Source organism: Leptidea sinapis, chromosome 3, assembly GCF_905404315.1.
Source record: "Leptidea sinapis chromosome 3, ilLepSina1.1, whole genome shotgun sequence".
NCBI classification, from domain to species: domain Eukaryota; kingdom Metazoa; phylum Arthropoda; class Insecta; order Lepidoptera; family Pieridae; genus Leptidea; species Leptidea sinapis.
In genome coordinates, this window is record NC_066267.1 from 16,175,644 (window position 1) to 16,199,454 (window position 23,811).

At 33.7% G+C, this 23,811-nt stretch overlaps 1 protein-coding gene across 1 annotated transcript; it reads right to left on the bottom strand.

Moving 5' to 3' along the window:
• Positions 1-1,709: 1,709 nt before the first annotated feature.
• On the bottom strand, positions 1,710-12,567 carry LOC126978739 (UDP-glucosyltransferase 2-like). The gene is made up of 4 exons (XM_050827789.1): positions 11,740-12,567; positions 11,444-11,663; positions 8,262-8,481; positions 1,710-2,001 (listed from the first exon to the last, which is right to left on the bottom strand). The coding sequence occupies exons 1-4, from the start codon at positions 12,565-12,567 to the stop codon at positions 1,716-1,718; spliced, it is 1,554 nt and encodes a 517-aa protein (XP_050683746.1). The 3' UTR covers positions 1,710-1,715.
• Positions 12,568-23,811: the final 11,244 nt, after the last annotated feature.

Sequence of the window (23,811 nt, forward strand, 5' to 3'; positions counted from 1 at the left end):
CTTAACTGAATAAATTTCCAAAAAAAGTTCTTTAAGTAACAAAAAAAAAATACTGTGTTTTACTACTATGTCTTAAATACAAAATATATTGACAACATATTTTTTATATCGAATTTGGTAATCACGCACTCTTTTCTAATCTTAAAATTTTCTTTTCTGTATTCTTTTCGACCCAAAACTCCCCAAAATAAGAAAAGGTTTGTTTATTTAGGAGATTCTCATGAGCGGTGGTGCGGTCTGAAGCTAACCCAATTATCTGTGTTCCTCATCTCACTACCACCATTTTTCGAATTCATTTGTGTCTGAGGCTATCGAACTGTGGAATAGTGTATCACGGGGAGTGTTCCGAAGAGCTGTTTCACCTGATCCTGCCGTCAAATTCCACCTTCGCACGGCACGCCACAAATAATCAAAGATATCATCCCCACCATATGGATATGTGGCGGTCGTCCACAGTGCGGTTTTCACAGAGCTTTCTTCGACGTACTATAAAGCTGTGGAATGAGCTTCCTTGTGCGGTGTTTCCGGGATGATACGACATGGGTACCTTCAAAAAACGGGCGTACACCTTCCTTGAAGGCCGGAAACGCTCCTGTGATTCCTCTGGTGTTTCAAGAGAATGTGGGCAGTGGTGATCACTTAACACTAGGTGACTCGTGCGCTTGTTTGTTGATACGGTGCCCTTCAGACCAAAACACAATAATGTTTTGTTGTGGTACCCATAATCTAGCCGGCATCCAGTGCAAAGGAGCTTTTTTAAATGCAATCTTATTTATTTCTTTATACAAACATAGTATCTAGTTTACCATTCAGACGCTAAAGTAAATAATCAAGAGTAATAGATATAATATGCACTAAAAAGTAAAAAAAAAATATTGCGGAAAATATATCTATTGCTTTGGATTTTTTTTTAGGTCGGTTGTTGTTTTTTATTATTTTTTTGTGAAACTGAAGTAACTAACTAATAATTTGTCTAAATATGTGTAGATCTACTAAATTTAGCAATGTAGCAATGTACGTAAGCACTTTGAAATTCTATTACAGTTACAGTTAGAAATTCTGCCACAGATCGCACACTTACTGTATGTAAGTCGTTAAGGAGTTCCATTGATATTCGACTACGACAATTTGACCATAACGACGTTACGGTTGGTGACTCAAATATCCGGATAGCTTAAAAAGATTCGGCCGATTATCGTTAATTTGCTCCTAAGAATTGAAGAGTTCAGTTACTTTGTCATCGATCCCATGATCAAAACCTAACCAAACTCTCACCAAACTAATTTAGAAGTATGTCCTTTCCAATAAAAAAAGAATAATCGAAACCGGTTGTCGCAATATTGAGTAGTTGTCATCGTCTATTTGTCGCGCACATATTTATAGCAAATTTAAGACGTTTATGGATTTATCATGGATGCCACTGTCATATCTAGACCAAATTGCAATGAAACCACACGGGAAGCACAAGCATAAAAAATAATTATCAAAATCGGTTCACCCAGTCGAAAGTTCTGAGATAACAAACATATAAAAAATACCGACGAATTGAGAACCCTCCAGTTTTTTGAAGTAGGTTAAAAAAAGTACAACTACAAGCCACTTCTTTCAGTTTCTTTTGTTTATTTGTGTTTTAGAATTTATGTTGTTTTATAAATTTATTAATTACATATTTTATATCTATTTAAGGAACTAATAAATTAACTACTTCGTTACAATTACGTCAATTTTAATTTTTTACTCGATGTTAACATACTTTTAACAAATCTTATAACAAATATTAACACTAAATAAATTACTAGCAAAATTACGAGTAAAATAGAAAATAATGTTAAGACCAGTGGTAGTTCATAATACTCAAACCAGCTCATTCCTGCCGCTGGAGGTGTTAAATGGTCACCTCCAAAGTTGATAACATGCTCTATCCACCAGACTGCGTTGTCTAATGGTTGTATTGGTACATCTCGCATCAGATCGCGAAGCCTTAAAATGTTCTTCTTGAAGCTGAAAACAATGATGTCTTTGTTAGAAATGTAGAGCGAATACCTATTTATATTCGAGATAAAGCATGAAATTGCCAATTTCTACTGAAAAACTGAAATTCGTTTTTTATATAACACATACACACACACACACACACACTCACGCCTTGTTACCGTCGGGGTAGGCAGAGACAATAGAATGCCATTTGCTTCTATCCTTACAAACCTCACGCGCTTCCTCTACATTCATTGGTTGCGGGTGCTTCGGACCTCTCCTTTTCTCAAAACGTCCCCAATTTGGTCGACGAATGTTCTACGAGGTCTCCCGCGACCGACTTGCCCACTCAGCATTCTTTTTTCAGTCCTTGTCACAACATCCTCTCTCAATCCACAGCGCGCTCGTATTACCGCATTCGGAATTCCATCAGTCAGTCTTACCCCACACATACTACGCAGTGACCGCATCTCAACTGCGTTAATTCTGCTTTTATGCTTCTTCTGCCATACCCAACTCTCACTACCATACATTAACGTGGCGACAAGCACTCCATTATGTACAGCCATTCGCGCTTCTATTGGCACAGTCTGACCGTTTATAAAGGCATGCAGCACTCCATTCACGCAATTTCCCGCAGTCACTCTCCTTTCAATATCACCTCCATATCTTCCGTCTCTTGTAAGACATATTGTATATAACATATTCATTTAATCAAAAAAAAATATTATCTATACATTGCTGCCATCTAATAAGGTTAATGCCTTTGCAATAGAACTATGAAAGCATTTTGTACTGCCTCCTGAGATCAAAATATTCTATCGTCCGTGTATTGCGGTAGTCCGTTTGAGCAAGGTCTGGCGAAAATGGAAGCTGACGAATGGTTTCTAATTGTAGTTCCTGTATAGTTAAAACGGTTTTTCGTGCTGTTTCACTGCAAGTTTTGCTAACATTGTTTGGAGTTCAACACAGTAGACATCTTCCGTTATTGCTTGACCAGATCATAAAAAGCTATAGTGAATAGCACCATGCTGAGACCACCAAACAAGTAAACATTACCTATTTATTGGTAAGCTTTGCTTTAGGACACTTTTGTGGCGTTTGAACTGGGGTCAACAATTGCATTTTTCGCATTATGGTTATCGTAAAGAATCCAATTTTCATCGCATGTCACAATATTCCTTCTTTGCTCATTTTTTAAAAGAAGAAATACATAGGTACCACGTGAAAAAAGTTTCACTCAAAAATCTCAAACCATGAAGGTACTTGTCATGTCAATTCAAAGTACCTATTACAATAAATCGGCAATTTCATACTCTAACCCTTATTACTCAGACTAGGACAGGTATTTTCTTACTCTGACGTTGAGTAATATTTTTTATAATCGTTTTCATCATACACATTATATGTAGAAAATATATAAAGAAACATCTCAAGTCTGATTTGGACACGCACACTTGCAAGCTATAACAGTATGAAATTTTTAGATGTCGGCCATTTTGGAAATGTCAGAATGTAAAATTTTTAGCTATTCACTATTACGCTTATGGACAAACAGATTGCTGACAAACAGATGGAAAGACGGATAAACGGACGTCTGAGGGTAAGTAATAGGGTAAGCTGGTAAATCAGCGAAAATTAAATGATTAACCTTCTTTTTGAGTACGGAAAACGCAGTGCACGCATCACTATCAGTGAATCGTGCTGAATATGAAAACACTCAATATGTTCGTACAATATTGACAATCGTGACGAATAAACTTTAAAAGTAGATCGTCAGTACCTGAAGATATGTGCAATTAATAACGACATCGTTACATTGGAAAACATATTTAAGTTATATAATATGACAAGGATTAAAACATATCCAATAACTACTGAACTTTTCCATTGATTATTTTGTAAACGTAAAGTAAATTGCAAGTCAAGGAAAAACCTATACCCTCTTATCTTCCACTTACACAGCTTCATCGTTTAAAACGATGAATTTGGAACTTATTTTAACAAAATCCTATAAAATTATAATCTAAATTTTTCCATTGATTATTTTGTGAGCGTCAAGTAAATTGTAAGTCATGGAAATGAACATTTGTTGTCGCATTTTCCACTTATACAGTTTTATCGTGAAAAACTATGGATTTGAACTTATTTTAATAAAATCCTATCAAATTATAATCTTCAATTTATTACAGTAATAAATATTTAAATACGTAACAATTTACATGCAGCTCTAAGCTAAACATAATTACTAATTACTACAACTTCTTCATCATCATCATCATCAGCCGGAAGAAAGGGCCTTCCCCAAAGATCTCCAAGACGATAGGTCTTGCGCTACTCTCATCCAATGAACTCCGACAATCCTGACCAGATCGTCGTTCCATCTTGGGGCCTAACAACCTACAACTGCTTATATAAAAAAATACTAATATCGAAGATATTCACTTGATCGGCTTAGTAATAACAATAGATAAGTACTAGCTAGTGCTTGTTGGTGGAACAATGATAGTATAAAACTAATATTGAAGACAAAGATCATAGTGATCACAGTGTGTGTAAAAAACAGCCAGATGGCGATAAATACAAATTAACTAGTCTTAATATAGACATTGTTACAACAAAAGACTTACAATATAGAAACTAAAAATGCAAGATAAAAATGAATATCTCTTACGGAGATATAGCAACACTGAAAAAGGAAAGGGAATTAGTTGTTACTGCAACCAATTTTGATTGACAAGTTGTAATTAGTTAGCCTCGCTTGGAAGTAGCTTCTTAGTATTTTGAATATTAATCTATTCCATCCAACCACAACCACACATTGACAAATCAATTGGTAACGCAATATCGGACTGTCAGATCGTCTATACAGTAGTAAGAATTCTAAAGGTCTTACAAATAAACTTGGTATGAAGTTATAACTGAAAATAAATCAATGATATGCAAGATGTTGACTAACGGCCGTTCCAAATATTCAGTCTATCTCTTACTTGATATAAAAATCGTAACTATCGTTGACTTTTCTGTCCCAATAAACATATCGAAGGTAACTCACCTAATCCGTACACGCTGTCTGTCAATGGCACGACGTATAGCTTACCAGCGATAGAAGTTTGTATGGAAATTGCAATTCACGCGTGCATATATAAGTCGATAAGAATGACTTATTGGGTATATTGGGACAGCTTCAGACAGTAGAAGAGTAATTTATCTCTATCTGTCGATAGTATATTGGGAACGGCCGTATATCGCTGACATCACTGCCATTACAATGATAAATCTATTCCCTGCCACATGCAGTGCAATTAAATTGGTAAAAGTAATTAAAGACAATCAGACTGTAAAGCCGCACTAAACGAAAATTAGAATATACAACCAACCGAACTTAAATAAGATTTTTGTTACAATTTTGCTTTATTTGAAATAATAATGATAGAATAAACATACAATATACTAATGCATGATAAGGAATTCCACAACATTAGGAATAATGTATAATGATGTTAATAATGATCATCATGATCAGTAGGTTCAAATTATCATTGTCGAAAACAAAAAAAAAAAAATATTTTAATGTCCGCCATAAAGAACTTTTGAAGTGAAAACTTCCTTAGCATCGTTGTGATTTGAAAGTCGATGAAACGTGAAAAAAGTGTTTTTTATGTCCGTGGTTTCTCTTTGTGCTTTTTTTGTCTTTGCGATATACGAGGATCGGTGGAGTTGAAATCTACCATAATTCGAATGACGGAGCCCGTGCTGCTACTCCACAAATGGAACTGGAAATGGAATGTGGTGGAAATTTGTGAATGTTAAACCAAATTAGATAATAGTATTAAGTGTAGCTATCCACATTTCTTCCAACCAATCAATAAATACAATTATTGAATTCAATCACGAAAAATTTAATTAAATACACACCAGAAGTAACACGAATTCTTGAAAAAGATAACAATAATAAATTCCGATTAATCTAAATGGATATTTTAATGTACATTTTGCAACGGATACAGTGATGAGATTTAGGATGCCAAAATTAATTTGAATGTGAGCAACAGTTGCACTGTATCAACAACAAGATCAAAAACAGTAAATGACGCGCAGTAGTGACGTATTCCAAAGATATGTTGATCATTTTATACCAAAGTATTTATTTCATACTTTAGTTACCATATGCCTCTTGTATCATTTATTGAAAAGAATACATCTATGTAATATATACGAACAAAATGTGATAGTAGATTTGTAGCCAAGGGCTGTAAGGCATCAATTGCAGCCCGAGATATTTAGGCGCACGAGCGCAGCGACAGCGCCTATAGTTCGAGGGTGCAATTGATTTTTACACCCGAGCTAAATACTCTGCTTTACATCTCGACTGTGAGGTAGTAGTAGAAAAAAAGTGGCATTACAATAATAAAATATTGTTAATTGCTGCTTCAGCTTCCATTTTCATTGAATCGGGAGTGCAGCATATATCTTCATCACTTGCAGAACTCATGTTTTTTTTCCTAATTAGCACGTTAGTTAGCATTAAACCATTATTATTAATGGAAAATGTTTTGATATTACTAAGATATACGAGTAAGATAAGTACTGATATAAATACGATAGTATAATATACAATTATATATATTCCATTTTATCGTAAAATATATCTTCAAGATACGCACAATGAGCTATAATTACTCATGTAATTAAGGCAAAGATTAAAATAATATTTAATTTGTAAATTTTAGATTTAAACTATTTACTAAATCTAATTTTCAAGAAAGTTTAAATAATATTAAAATATTAATATCAAAAATTGTGGAAAATTCATAAACTGTACATGTACATGTAACTAGTACTTAATTTATTTAATCGGCATTTTTTAAAATAATTATTCTGAAAAACATGTCTGGTGTAATCTTTGTACCATTACTCTGTTTGTATTTGTAATATATTGGGGTGTGTATCGTAATCATGGCAGAGACCATGGAAGACTTAAGCCATATGCTCGATGGCCTCAATACAGCTACCCAAGGAGTAGGGAAATGAACATGGACAAGAGGAAGATCATGTCAAATGTCCATGTCACACCTACTCCCATAACAATTCGGACTACACTCTTGAAATTGTCCATGAGTACGTCTACCTCGGACGAACAATATTTTAGGCAGGTCCAATTTCGCGAAAGAGGTCTCTCGTCGAATCCAACTCGGATGGGCAGCGTTCGGGAAGCTCCGTAAATCTTCTCGTCCCAAATACCACAGTGTCTGAAGACGAAGGTTTTCAACCAGTGTGCATTCCCAGTGATGACTTACGGAACGCAGACATGGTCGCTAACTGGGCCTTATGAGTAAGCTCGTGGTCGCTCAGAGGGCAATGGAAAGAGCTATGCTCGGGGTTTCCCTGTGAGATCGAATCAGAAATGAGGAGATCCGTAGGAGAACCAAAGTTACCGACATAGTCCAAATGATTGCGAAACTGAAGTGGCAGTGGGCAGGGCACATAGTTCGACGGACAGATGACCGTTGGGGCAGTAAAGTCCTCGAATGGCGACCCCGTACCGGAAGACGCAGTGTTGGTAGTCCGTAGGTGATGAGGGCAGCGCAGGACCGATCGTCGTGGAAATCTTTGGCCTTTTTCCAGCAGTGGACGTCTTCCGGCTGATGATGATGATGATGGTGTGTATGGCATTCCAATTTATATCCTTATGGGCAATGGTTATGGTTGGCACTCGAAGTACGGATGTCATTGAGCTCATTGTCATAAAAATAAAATAAAAAATTGTGTCTGAAAGAGATACCGGCATCAGTACAGTGTGTAGTTTTTATCTGTCTGTATTTATCTTTACTTCATTGATACCAGAGTTATCCTTTGCTTCTGCAGTAAGTCGAATATTATATATTTATTATTGTATCTTCCATGGAAAATATGATGACACAATGTTCCATCCGTGCCTGCCTAAAGAAATGGTAAATCCTTGAGTATTCCTTGCAGAGCTTTTAGTTTTTCAGAGTTTGCTCTTAGTTGGCGGTATTTTTATGTATGACACTCAAGTGCGGGTGATGGCGTGGTTCTTTTACATCCAGTAGCTGGTAGAGTCACTATGCGTTGTTGTAGATTTTAGAGTTTAGCTTTCACTCTTGCCAGTCATTGAAACCGTTTTAGTAACACTTTCTTCGTGTCTTAATACCTACACTCAAAAATAAAGGAACTATTGATAATTCAATATCAACTACCTATTACACCATTGTATTAGTAAAAACGTGTTAAGCAGTATTTGTATAATTAAAATTTACTATTACCTTGGATCTGTGATAATAGTCTCAATGGCACTTTTAAATTCATCTTCCTTAAGTGTGAATAAGTCAAGCTGAAGTCCGATTTTGTGGTGAACATATTTCTCCACGTTGTACCATTGGTCTCCTAAGACCGGCATACCAATCACTGGTACACCAGCAGTAATTGTTTCATCTGTTGATTGTAATCCACCCTGTGTTATAAACAGTTTTACATTTGGGTGCCCTGGAATGTTAAAAATACAATATCATTCGGATAATTTCTTTTACGTTTCTATATTATTAATATAATATATATTACGAAACTACGGTTCTTTTTTATTTAGTAAAAAAAAAATAATATTTATCATAAAGTTTATAATCCTGTGAAGAAGTCATAAATGAAAAAAAAATATATTTCGGTTTTGGAGGGCTTGGATTTGTCTTAAAATAGTCTTAAATGCACCCCCATATTCTGATGGTGTAGAATATATTATATTGAGTAGTGTATCTGTTTGGAATGCACGCATGTATAGAAGGCTTTTTGATTAGGGCGATTCTTAGTTAGACATGTAATATTATTTGGAATTTTATTAAGGAACTGCACACTGAGACAAACATATGAATTTTGTATTTTACCGAGTCTTAGTTTTGTTAGTTTTATTCTCGTTCCCCATTTAATAATATACTTCTTGATACTTTTTAATATACATGTAGTAGGGATAATTCAATACATTTTGTTTTGCTCGCGCTAAGTGACAAATTATTCACCCTGAATAATTCAGATATGTGTTCCAAGGATAGGTTTAGTTTATCTAAAATCTGTGAATGCTTAACAATATTATAAACTAATGGAGTGTCGTCTGCGTAAAGAACAATTTCACATTTTTTCTGGACTACAAATGGCAAATCATAAATGTGGACAAGGAATAAGAAAGGTCCCAAGATTGAACCCTGAGGCACGCCCATCCGCATTACAGCTCCTGATGAATGTTAATTATTAATTACTACTTTCTGACTTCTATTAGCTAAGTATGACGTAATAAGATCAAGTGATTTGCTTCTTATTCCATGATAATTGAACTAACGGATAAGAGTAGAATGGTCTACGCATTCATATGCTTTTGAAAAATCACAGAATATTCCTACAGCGTTATCTGATCTCTCCCAAGCTATAAATATGTGTCTAATCAACGCCATACCAGCATCAGATGTAGATCGACCTTTCGTAAAACTAAATTGCAAAGAATGTTAGATGTTTTTGCCAGAGAAATGGTTTAACAATTGATTCAAAGTTATTTTCTCAAAAATTTTACTTATTGTAGGTAGAACATAACTGGTTCATAATTATTAGTATTTTCCTTATCGGCTGACTAACTAAACTGGTATAACTTTACTGTACTTTAGATAATCTGGATAAATTCCAGATCGCAACATTTATTGAAGACTAAACATAATTGAGATGAGATAAGTCACGTGTTTTTTTTTTAACATAATGAGTTAAATACTTTGATTATTTCACAAGTAATAAGTAAGTGTATAATATTACTATAAAAGTTTTCATTTGATGAAATTTTAATTCTTGTCGTGTGTTTTAAATTCTTTTTAAATATAATATTTCGACTCAAAAATATGTTCAGATATTTTTCACTAAACCCAGATTGATAACATTATTTCCTTAATTGTTCTATATTTGATTATGAGTATTAAGTTTTGGTTTAAAGATGTTATCTTTATCAAATCCATAGGTAGGTACAACATTAATCCAGTTAAATACATAAATTATGATTGTATGAATTTCAACCTTGGACTGAGACTAATTCTTGTAATATTGTTGTGTTCAAATATGAGATAATAATTATTGGCCACAATTTAATACCCATTTGACTTTTTGAAGAATGTAAAGGTTTTTGTTCATACATTCTTCGGAAATGGCAGAGGTTTTTCAAGTCGTGTGTACTTTTAATTGTTTGTTGCTTCAGATATTTTTTGTTATTGGCCAGATTAGAAATATTCAGATAAAATCAGTATTAATGTGAGATATACACATGCGAAGAAAGGGATTTGAAAAAAAACTCGGTATAGGAGATATGAGACCTGGCTACATCCATTTTTTACACAGAATTTTAAGGGCCGAGCCATAAAATTCGATGTCGCGGTGTTTGTTGTTTGGGTACCATCGCGCTAATGGAGCGATACAAACATCAGTGCAATACAAACTACTCCAGCTCCAACTAAAAATCGTGACTTAAACTCAAAGATCAGGGTTTTGTTCTCCGCAATTTCCTCCTCCAAAAAATAACCAATGGTAATTCTGGAAACTGAATGGGATGAAACAATTCTGTGTCGGAATGATTTGATTTTTACCGTAGTTGTTGTCGGATTTGTATACTAGGCCTCGGTTTGTAGCCATATAAGTGATTACGCGGTTTTAAGCACTTTTTGAATAACTAGCATTTACAAAGACAAAAATATTAAAAAAATAAAATGATCTTATTTGAAAATCATTTTGGTCTAGGGGTAAAAACTAAGGAAGTTTTAAGATCGTTTGAATGGAAAAATGGCCACGAGTAGGGCGTATCAAGTGGTAAGCCACAAGGTGAACTGATCTCTTTTTTCATAAAAAAGAACAAATTTTTACGGCAATGTTTTTTAAGATGTTTCCACCATATAGTGAGGAAAGAAGTCGAAAGTTTTGACAGATCGTTGTTTGAAATACTGATGACGGCTTAGAAGCGAGAAATGTTCAGAAAAGTTACGTTATGGTGAGGATCGCAATGGATAAGAATCAAGGGTAACTTTGCATTCGTTCCTGGATTTCATCCACCAAGAAGACGAATCTTAATTATCAATAAACATTTCAACTTTAACCTTCGCGTTTTGCGTCTAATGTATCTCAAACATATTCAGATAGGTAAAGTGTGAGCTATCAAGGTTTAAATACCATTATGCAAGCATCTGTGGCTATTTCGCAACACTATATACAATATTAATTGCGATAATACATACTATGACAAAAAGTTTAAATATTTATATATATGATAAAAAGTCTGTCTGTTTATCTGATAGTATGGCCTCTTGGTTCTATATTTTTGTTATGATTTGATTTATTTACGTTAATAACGTTGCGTTGATGTTATATTTAATGTATTAATTATATGTTAAATTAAACTGAAACCGAAATAATTATCGATAAAAAACTAACTTACTGAGTAAGTCGGCTTGAGGAAACCATTCAGATATTTTGACATTGCTAGGTCTTCCTGGAAGATCGCTATCCCATTTCCACAAAACATTATAAGGAAGTTCAGAAAATACTTTATTCATAAGTTTTACTGTTTCTTGTGGTAGAAGCGTAGTTTTTACATTAGTTCCAAAGCTAATGTATATAACTCCATTCTTTGACGCATCGAGATAGTTTTTTAGATCCTGAAATAAGCATATTAGTATAAATTGAATGTAAATGTATAATTAACAATAATTTTATAATATTGAATTAGATTACCTTTGGAAGTTCTTTTTGAGGACTCTGATGTACTCCACCAATATATTTGATGTTAGGTCCAACGGGATGATTATCAGCCCACAGTGGATGCTCGTTTACTAACACCAATTTGACTTGCTTATATAATTCATCGAAAGTTGGAATATCATCGCCAAAATGTTTAGTCATTATCATATAATCAAACGGTTCTGTAGTCTTTACTATGGCCTCAAAAACTAAAATATTTATCAGTTCTGATATTTTATCAAACGTGGATAAATTGTACAATCGTAGACGACCTGGAGTTGGATACAAGAACGGGTGTATCGGTGCACCATAAGAGCTATATTGAGTTGAAACTATTCCAAACGAACCAATCAAAGCTACTGGAACCTTGAATATATGACTGAGACCAACACCAACTCGAACACAGGCTTCAGTTAGAATTAAATCATACCTGTTTCGTTCTTCCTTCACTATTCTTTGTACTTCTGGAACCTCAAGTTGCTTATCAAAAACCAAAGTAAATCTTTCTAAAAAGTTTTTTATTTGAGTGATTAATTCTTGTTTGTCAATTCTGTGATCTATAAGTAATTGTTGCCAATTAGCGTATGATATATCATGTACATCAACTTGAGTTAGATTTTTCAAATCGTCTCCCATAGGATAAACTGGATCGGGTGTTATAAATTTCACTTCGTGTCCTCGTCTTGCAAGTTCGTGGATAATTGGTCTAAACACAATTTGATGACTTATTGATGGTGTAGGAAACCAGGCCAAAATTCTTGCAGCTTCTATCCCGTAACACAAAAATATTAATATAACCATTTCGAACAATCTCCCCGCCATCTTGAACACAAATCATGTAACTGAATATTTTTATCAATATTAGCCTTTATATTTTCATTCAATGAAATATCTGTTGTAATAGATATCGTAATCTATCATCAATGAAAATAATTACTCTAATCACTATCAAACTGGGCTACGTTTTTGAATATCACATGTTGTTAGGTATCACAATATTAATAATATGAATTTCTAATACTACATGTAACCACGGCGTGATTAATAAAACAGCTATGATTCACAATTATGAGATAAAATAACCATTAAACTTTTTAATACCACAATGTTACGCAAATACAAATCACATATCAACTGCCTACTAAGAATATTTGCACGAAGTTAATTTTAAACTATTACAACGGCTTATTTGATTTAAATGTTCTTTTAATGGTTAAATCAATCAAATCTAAGATTAATCAACTTGATGGACATTCATATAAAAATTACTTTTATTTATTATAATTTCATTTAAGTATTTTTTCCTACAGCCGTTTAGAGAAGATAAGGTCCGGAGCACCCGCAACCGGCGAGCATGAATGAAAAGAGTACTGAATGTAGAGGAAGCGCGTGAGGTTTGTAAGGATAGAAGCAAGTAGCATTCTGTTGTCTCTGCCTACCCCGACGGGAACAAGGCGTGAGTGTATGAATGAATTTTATTTGAATTATACCATCGTAGGCAATGCTCTTAAGCAACACCACAAAACATCAACCAATATTTGGGAATATGAGGACAAATGAACCTACGGAACGGATGGTAAGTCATCGCCGCCTTTTGCTGGTTTTCGAGGTGAAATTTGAGTATTAATAATTTATAAATAATTCATACAAACAGCAAATGGTAAGTGTCTTGATGATATGATATGATATTTTGCAGGTATCCTCTTCTAATATAATATAACTTCCCTTTCTTGGCGTGCGTCCGTGTAGATTTCTTGCACAGGCAACTTAATGGCTGACAGGCTGTTTTAGATTACAACTCTCTCCGTCTGACGCGTGGTCTGTTGCGTCTAATACATCTCTTGGTTGTAAAAAGAACTGTTAGCTGATTGTAATGACGATAGCATACACAATACAAGTAATAGAATTATGTCATTGATACCTTTATTTAGTACTAGCAATGCCCCGTGGTTTCACTCGCGTAGATACCGATCTCTTGGAATGGTAAGTCTAATAAGTCTTACTAAATATTTATTTTTGTAAATATAAAACTTTTATTTCACTTAGTTATTTGTTTATTATTCAATTATTTTCTTTGGATAGACATTTTTAAATTTGTTATAAATCTTTTGAAGGGAATGTCCAATTTTAATAATTTAAAAAGTATTTTACAGGTATTGAAACGGTATTTTAATAAAATATCATCAAATAGGATAAGGATTAATACAGAGGTAGTAATAATATGGTTTGATTATTGTCGGCACTTTTATGAACTAATAAAATCTAAGAAAGTACTTATAGTGGCATAACTATAGTAGTTAGACACATGGTATATGTATTTTTTTTAGATATTAATAGGTTCTTTATTACTGTAGAACATTTTTTTCTTCTATCATCAATAGTTGCCGCAGCGCACGCGATGACAGATTTTGGAGACTATTTTAATAACACCATGGGTATATTATTGCCTTTTTATTAGGGATCCCTATTTTTTTAATAAAAATAGCCTACCTATATCACTCTGTGAAGATGCAGCTTTCTAATGGTGAACGAATTTTTTAAATCGGTCCAGTGGTTTTTGTGTGAAAACATTACAAGCATACATACAAAAACACAAATGTTTCCTATTTATAATATTAGTTTAGATAGCTACCTTATTTATTTATGTATACATCTTATGTCTCAAGGTGACGAGCGCAGTTGTAGTGCTTCTCAGAATAGTTGGGGTTTTTCAAGAATCCTGAGCCGCACTGCATTGAAATGAGCAGGGCGCATCAATTACCACCAGCTGACCGTCCTGCTCGTCTCGTTCCTAATTTTCATAAAAAAAATAAAGACAATGGATAAGTTAATGCGAATAAATAATCTGCGAGTAAGAGTTATATAAGTTGCAAGTAGGCTGAAAATAATTTTTACAATAAATAATTATGTATCTACAGGATATGTATGATATATGAGAATAATTTTTTCATACATTTCTATTATTTAAAGATAGTGCCAAAATAAAATCACCAAAATTTACTTTTACAGTTGGAGCCCAATGATATTTAAAAGTATAGATAGGTTACCTAGACAACATTCGGTGTTTATAAGTGATACACTAACGCATACATGAATAATTTAACATTGCAATAGCACACTACATTACGATTACACGTCAAAGATAGTAAATGCAATTATCGCAAGCGAAAAAGAGATAAATCTAATTTGCTAATTGCATCGTATTTGAATAGATAAATACAGAATCATCCATCAGATATGATTTTTTACCGTACACCGTGATTTATACCTAAAATACGATTCATTCATGAGTTCATGTGTTTAAGTTTTAAAGTAGTAAAACTGCATTGAAATTAGGTAAATAAAGTGTCATTGATTTTATAAAAAAAAAATAATATTAATTATAGTATATAGCCACATTGATGATATCAATTATTTGTACATAAAATAATGAATAACATACAGACGTAACAAAAAAAAAAAACCGAAATTTATTTACAGTAAGTGTCCCATTTTTAAAATTTTACTAACCACGGCTCCCAAAACGTTTTAAGTTTACAATTATAATTTTTTATATCTTATATATGATGAATGTCTTTTTGTTGAGTGTTTATTACAATAAGATAATAGGAGAAGAGTAAAATGATCCATTGATTCTTCTGCAGTCAGCAAGGGATACTAATTTTAACATTAAGGTGGAGCGGAAGAAGAGGAGGCCTCCTCGTCATAATCAATGTGGCACAGCACCGATAGGACAGAACCAGCTCCTGCGTTCCGTATTCCCAGCGACGTATATCCACGTCTCTCGCTTTCACCACACCACCAAGGCCTCCGACGTTGTACAGTACTTGGTGGAAAAGACAAGGTTCCAGTTGGTGGTCGAAAAGTTGGTGACGCGTCACGCAGTAGACTTCAACTCTTTTGTTGTTCGCGTCCCGACAGAACATATATCGACCTTCCTGGACGTGAAGCTGGGGCCGAAGGGGGTCGTGTTCCGTAAGTATCGCGGACGTCGCCGACCGCCGTAAGTTACTAAGATTTTTATTATTTAGATTTAAGTATTTATTTATTTTGTTAGACTATAAGGTTATTATTATTATACCGAAAGGGACAGTGTTACTGAAAAAAACTCCTACTTAAGCAAATAGCACTCACTGGCTACGTCCGCTACCTACCCTAAAACTTGTTTTTGTAGTTTGATCGTTCAACTACCTATAGATTGCAACTACCTATACGCACTTGTTTATTATTACATTCACTGGAACAACGTTTTTTTACATCATTACCTAAAATATACTACCTCGATCATCCCGGAACAGACGGCATCAATATTTCGCTATTTCTGTACGTTAATCTATGTCCGCACTCGAGACTCGAGTCACGTTGCGGCATTCGGCGTGACTCGGCTTGGCGGCTATCGGCGATGTCATGGCGTCATATTTATTTTGTTAGAGAATTAATGAAATCAAATAAAATGTTATAATTCATGATTTCTTAACTGTGGTATGTAAATCTATGATTTCCTATTACTTTCGTAATTACTGCATCTTCCTATAATACAAGACGGCATTTTAATGGTGTACCTTTATCAAATTGTAAGCAATTCTGTCAACAACAAGCGCGTGCGTACCGTTTTCGTATCGAGAGAGTGACGACGACCAAAGGAACCAATTAACTCCATTTTAGAGATTGATTTTCGGCGCGCTGGTGACATATCTACCTCTATCTCTAATATATAAAATTCTCGTGTCATGGTGTCAAACATTGAACTCCTCCGAAACGGCTTGACCGATTCTCATGAAATTTTTAGTGCGTATTGGGTAGGTCTGAGAATTGGAAAACATCTATTTTTTATCGGTCCACACGAATTTTTTTTTTAATTTTTTTTTACTTTTTTTTTAATTTGTTTGATTATGATTATTATGAGTATAAATGTAAAGAAAATGTTGTTTTTAAAGTGATAACCCTCACTTCTGGGATTAATTAAACAAATATGCAAATATTGGGGTTGAACAGCTTATTAAATGTAAAGTAGATCCTGTAGATGAAGCCACAACCTGAGAGTTGGACAAAGCATACAAGATTTAATAAACGATACGTCACTCGAACGGTTAGCTCAGTTGGAAAGAGCGCTCGCACGGAACGCGGAGGTCGCGGGTTCGTGTCCCGCATCGTTCATAAAATTTTGTTTTCAGTTTTATTTGTGTAAAATGTAAAGTGTATATTAAAAATAATAAGGAGTAGATACGCCAATTAAAGGAATACTTCATTAATAATAATAGTTCAATAGTGACAAATTTTGACAGAATGCCACGATAATGCCTCCATATATTTTACCGCATTTAATTATTTTTTATGAAAATAAGGGACGAAACGAGTAGGGTGTTCAGCTGATGGTAATTGATACACCCTACCCATTACAATGCAGTGCCGCTCAGGATTCTTGAAAATCCCAAAAATTCTGAGCGGCACTACAATTGCGCTCGTCACCTTGAGACGTAAGATGTTAAGTCTCATTTGCCCAGTAATGGCACTAGCTACGGCGCCCTTCAGACTAAAACACAGTAATGTTTAAACATTACTGCTTCACGGCAGAAATAGGCGTCGTTGTGGTACCCGTAATCCAGCCGGCACAGCAGTGCAAAGGAGGCCTCCCACTGGTATAAATATCACGGTGATTCCTTTGAGGAGTTGTGGATTTCACAACTGGACATTACGGCAAAGTATTACGTAAAAGGTATTCAAAAAACACAATGATATCCGACTGCTACAAATCCTTACAAAATGCTTCTTCAAATAGAGAAAACGTTTATCCGTCACGGATCACAACACAATGGAAGATTTCGTTTAAGTTCAAAACGATTCAAATCATTCTTAGTCACCCACCTCATCAATCATGGACAGATAAATCGTAAAAGACATCTCTGAAAGTACCTGCTGTGTAAAAGCCATCACTATTCCTATCTGCATAGAGAATTATTTTCAGTCCATTGAAACTCATTTCTGATTATGCACTTATTAAGTAAATAACTGCAATTCAAAAGGTATTTAGGTAATTATTTATATATCGTAAAAACCGATTAAGGTTACTTTTTGTTTTTTTAGTCCAATCATTATTCTTAAAGTAAATTACAATAATGTGTATTTAATTAATTTTATTTAAGAAAATTTATTGAATTAGGCGTTACTTTGCGGAATCCATAATTATACAAATGATTTAAGTTTTCTTCTTTTGTGTTAATTCCGCCAATATTTGTTTTTAAAACAATTCGACACGTGTTTCGCCTCTACACGAGGCATCCTCAGGACGTGTTGTCTCGTCAAAATCTGGCACGAGACTCTTGGAATTAAAACTAAAGAAAACTTAAATCATTTGTATAATTTTATTTATAACTAAAAAATATATATACTAGAACAATGAACCAAAACTAAAAGTTTTAGAAATTATAATATAATAATTAAAGTATATTATTAAAAGGAGTCTCTTTAGGCAAGGTTCCGAAGATACTGGCAGCATTCCCCCTTTGCATAACAAGATTATTTCTTCGTCCGAGGTAGATTGAATTGAAATCATCATCGTCAGCCGGAAGACGTCCACTGCTGGACAAATGCCTCCCCCAAAGATTTCCACGACGATCGGTCCTGCGCTGCCCTCATCCAACGTATTCCGGCGATCTTGACCAGATCGTTGGTACATCTTGTGGGGGGCCTACCAACACTGCGTCTTCCAGTAGGTGGTCTCCATTTGAAGACCATACTGCCCCAACGGCCATCTGTCCTTCGAACTATGTGCCCTGCCTACTGCCAGTTCAGTTTCGCAATCATTTAGACTATGTCGGTAACTTTGGTTCTCCTACGGATGATCTCCTTTCTGATTTGATCTCGTAGGGAAACTCCGAGCCTAACCTATCCATTGCCCTCTGAGCGACCATGAGCTTTCTCATAAGGCCCATAGTTAGAGACCACGTCTGCGTACCGTAAGTCATCACTGAATTTTGAATTAATATATTGTTATAATATCTTAGTATTTCAATCTTTATATATATTTTCTTGTGTGCGTGTGTATGACACTGAACTCCTCCTAGACGGCTGGACAGGTTTTGATAAAAAACATTGTGTGAGTTGAAGGGGATTCGAGGATGGTTTAGATTCACAATTGAACTACCTCCTAAGCGGCTGGACCGATTTTGATGATATTTTTGTGTATTCCAGTGAATTTGAGGTTGGTTTAAATTCTCAATTCCGTCCATATAATATAATTCTCCTGTTCATGTGTATGTAAGTGAACTCCTCCTAACGGCTAAACCGATTTTAGACGTGTGTACAGGACAACGTCTGTTGGGTCCACTAATAATATATATATTAGAAAAAAGCTTGAATGATTAGTCACAATAAATAGCAAAAAAAAATAAACAGATGCAAAATGAAATTTGTTAGTAAATTCTTATGATAATTTTACAACTCTGTAGCAGGAACCAGGTTTGACCTAATAAAATTAGAAATTGTGACTAGAGGTTTCACAGCATTAAATCAAACTAGAGGAGACAATACCCTATAAACAATACCCTAATTTTATGTTGTTTTTGTTTTTTTTTTATGGAATATGAGGACAAACGAGCGTACCTGTTGTTATATGATCACCGCCGCCCACAATCTCTTGCAACACCAGAGGAATCACAGGAGCCTTTAAGGAAGGTGTACGCGATTTTTTTAATGGTTAATTTCGAACAATTCATTAAAATTTACTATAAAGTTCATGAATTTATTTTTTATCATCCTAAATCATCACACAAGCGAAAACATTTACCTTACAGCTTCAAAAAAAAATTAAATTTTAATTTGATAATAATAATATAATTTTAAGATATTCGGACGCCATTTTATATCGAATAATATCTACCGATTAGCAAATTCTAGAAGAAATAAATTAAATGCTCTCAATCTAGGTCTCAATAGAATCCATACCCATCAACAGACTTTTTTCCATATTTAACTTTTTATACACACTACTAGCATTCTTAAGTGTCTGTGATCGTTGATACCAATGATGAACCGATTTTAATCGAACCGTCTTGACATGTTTATTCAAATTCGTTTTAAATTTTTGTTGAGCAAGAAAAGTTGCTCAACTGAAATCGCTTCATGTAAATCGGATGTAACACAGAGTCTCAACTATGTGAGAGTGTAAGCTTTAAGCCATACAAAGGGAATCAAATGCGAGCCTGACGCCATAGGCTCCAAATGGATGAAATTTTAAAGCTGCTTTGTGATTGACTTGATTCTACTAAAACAAATCTATTGTGTATAGAATTTATAAAAGATGTGGATTCCAACCTTTGTCTTCAGAATAATCTAAATATCCGAATACCTATTAGTATGTTTACAAAAAAGTACCCAGGACTACTTTGTTTACTAAAAATTGTCATGCCATGTGTATTCAAATATTTAATAAACTTGCCAATACTATTAAAATGTTGAATATCGGTCCTTTTAAAACTCAATTATATCAATGGCTAATTAGTTACAATTTTTATGCTGTATCCGACTTTTTAAATTTGTGATTTTCTTTTTTTTTATCGTCTTGTGTTAAACTTTGACTACATAATATGTATATGACATGTATATTTTGTGTAGATGCTAATATAATGTAACAATGAAATATTAAGTGCTGTAATCTTAGAATTTTATTATTATATAATGACATGGAGGTAATGTAATTTGCATGCCCTTTTTGGCTAATGTGTTGATTCGTATAGAATTATTTTGCTAACTTGTATACACACATTATGCAAATAAAGAATTATTATTATTATTATTATTATTATTATTATTATTATTATTATTATTATTATTATTATTATTATTATTATTATTATTATTATTATTATTATTATTATTATTATTATTATTATTATTATTATTATTATTATTATTATTATTATTATTATTATTATTATTATTATTATTATTATTATTATTATTATTATTATTATTATTATTATTATTATTATTATTATTATTATTATTATTATTATTATTATTATTATTATTATTATTATTATTATTATTATTATTATTATTATTATTATTATTATTATTATTATTATTATTATTATTATTATTATTATTATTATTATTATTATTATTATTATTATTATTATTATTATTATTATTATTATTATTATTATTATTATTATTATTATTATTATTATTATTATTATTATTATTATTATTATTATTATTATTATTATTATTATTATTATTATTATTATTATTATTATTATTATTATTATTATTATTATTATTATTATTATTATTATTATTATTATTATTATTATTATTATTATTATTATTATTATTATTATTATTATTATTATTATTATTATTATTATTATTATTATTATTATTATTATTATTATTATTATTATTATTATTATTATTATTATTATTATTATACACACAAAAGCAATTCCTAGAGTATCTAGCGTTCAAGCAATTTAAAAACTTTTCATGCTATGAAGAAGCTTGTAAGCACTACGAAATTGACACTTTCGAGAATCGAAGAAAGCTAAGCGATATGCTGCTATTGCAAGCAATCATAAATGGTCAAATTGATTGTCCCTCCTTTTTAGCAAGTTTTTCATTGAACGTCCCATCATTTAGAACTCCTCACACGCACCTTATGGCTGTACCAAAAGCTAACACCAACTACACACAAAACTCTGTTCTGCAACGTCTGGCTCTCACCTACAATAAAGCTTATTTTAATTTAGATATCTTTTGCTTGTCCAAAGTACAGCTAAAAAAAGAAATAAGAAATATGCATCGATTGCAGTGATTATCGAACACACACAAACACACACACATACTACATACACCCTCAAATACACTACACACAACCGTACATACAGGCACACACACTCCTGTAACCTTATTTTGTAAACCTTATTTTCTAAGTAGCTTATTATAATAATTGTAATTATTTTGTTATTCTGACTTGTTTAAATCATAAATGTTACTTCTTTTGTTTAATACCTATATACTGTAATCAGTTTTGGCCTTATTTTAATACTTTATAATGTAATTATATTGTATATTAATTGTGATGCTGTAGATTACATGGAAATAAATAAATAAATATTAGTACCAGTGGGAGGCACCTTTGCACTGCTGCCAGCTAGATTATCTGTACCACAACTGTGCCTCTTTATGCTGTGAAGCAGTAATGTGTTAACATTACTGTGTTTCAGTCTGAAGGGCGCCGTAGCTAGTGAAATTACTGAACAAAAAATGAGACAACATCTTACGTCTCAAGGTGACGAGTGCAATTGTAGTGCCGCTCAAAATTTTTGTGTTTTTTAAGAATCCTGAGCGGCACTGCATTGTTATGGGCAGGGCGTATCAATTACCATCAGCTGAACATACTGCTCGTTATTTTCATAAAAATAGGTATTATTTGCCGCGTAACTCGTTACTTCACGCCTGAGAAAAGCTGTTTTGAAAAAATGGTCATACTACACTGGCCTGCAAAAGTAAGTATCACACTTTTCAAATAATTTTTTTTTCTTAACTATAGAAGGTAGAGATTTAAGATTAAAAGCGTTTTGTTGCAAATTTTATAGGCTTTAATTCTTAGAAACTAAAATTATACATTAGTAACATTTTTAACTTAAAAAAGATAAAATAATGAAAATAGACATTTTTAGTTTAGTCTAAAAAAATTCAACTAAAATGTATTACATGTTATTTAATTTTTAAAACTGGTATTGCCTCCTTGAGCTCTGATTACAGCTTCGAGCCGGTTTGGCATACTGAAAACTAGGTTTCGGAGCCGATGTTGGGGAATATTCTCCATTCTTCTACCAGGGCCTGCTTTAGTGCCCCTAGGGTAGTAGGTGGTGGTCTGCGATTTTTGACTAGCCTCCCAAGCTCATCCCAGGCGTGTTCAATCGGGTTGAGATCAGGACTTCTTGATGGTCAAGCCATCACGCTGATACCGACCTCCTGAATATACTCTTGTACGATATGAGCCGTGTGTGGCTGGGCATTATCATGCATCAGCATCGATCCATCACCCATATTTGCTAAATACGGCCCAACATACTCATTGAGAATCTCTTGAGCATATCTTTGCCCAGTGAGGGTGCCATTTTCTATGGCTACTAGCTCTGTGCGACCTTCTGAAGATATGCCAGCCCATACATGTACACTGCCTCCACCGTATTGGACTCTTTCTGAGATGCAGGCATGAAGGTATCGCTCACCAGGTCGCCTGTAAACACTTCGCCTTCCATCAGAAGTGTAAAGGGAGAATCGAGACTCATCTGCAAACAAAATTCTTGACCATTCTTCTTCATCCCACTGCATGTGTTCACGGGCGTATCGCAGTCTCGCTACTTGATGCTGTCTCTCGAGTTTTGGGCCACTCGCTGGTCTTCGGGGTTTCAAATTTGCTTCAGCAAGTCTTCTTCTCCCTGTACTGTCACTAATGTAGTCCCTCCGGGTCTGAAGTAGCTGTTGCTGGACTTCAACTGCATTTTGGTGGCGATTTCTTGACACAGTGGAAATAATATAACGATCTTCTCGGGCACTGGTACACCTGGGTCTGCCATTACAAGGTCGCCTCAGATGGTGTCAAGTCTCTTCGTACCTTCGCTTTACCTTCTGGACCGTTCGTACCGTCACACCCACCATTCTTGCAGTGCGACGCATACTGATGCCTAGTTCCAGAAAAGCCATGATCCTAGCACATTCTTTAACTGAAAGAGGCATGATAAATAAATGTTATGTGCTTTTTAGCATAAATTTTTAAAACAAGACCCATCGATCTTGAAAAAAATTTAAAACAGAAAGAAAAATGTGAATTGTAAAATTGTAATTCGGAAACGTCCACTTTGGAAAAGGAATGGTTTTGTTTTTGAAGTTTTTTTCAGCCAATTCTTAAAAGAAGGTTACCGACTATAAAGTTTTTATGTACAAAATTAAATTCTCTGTGGAGTCCTTCTTATTTCGAAAGTATATCTTGTGAACTTAAAACGTTATCCCAATTTTAAAGATGTGATACTTACTTTTGAAGGCCAGTGTATA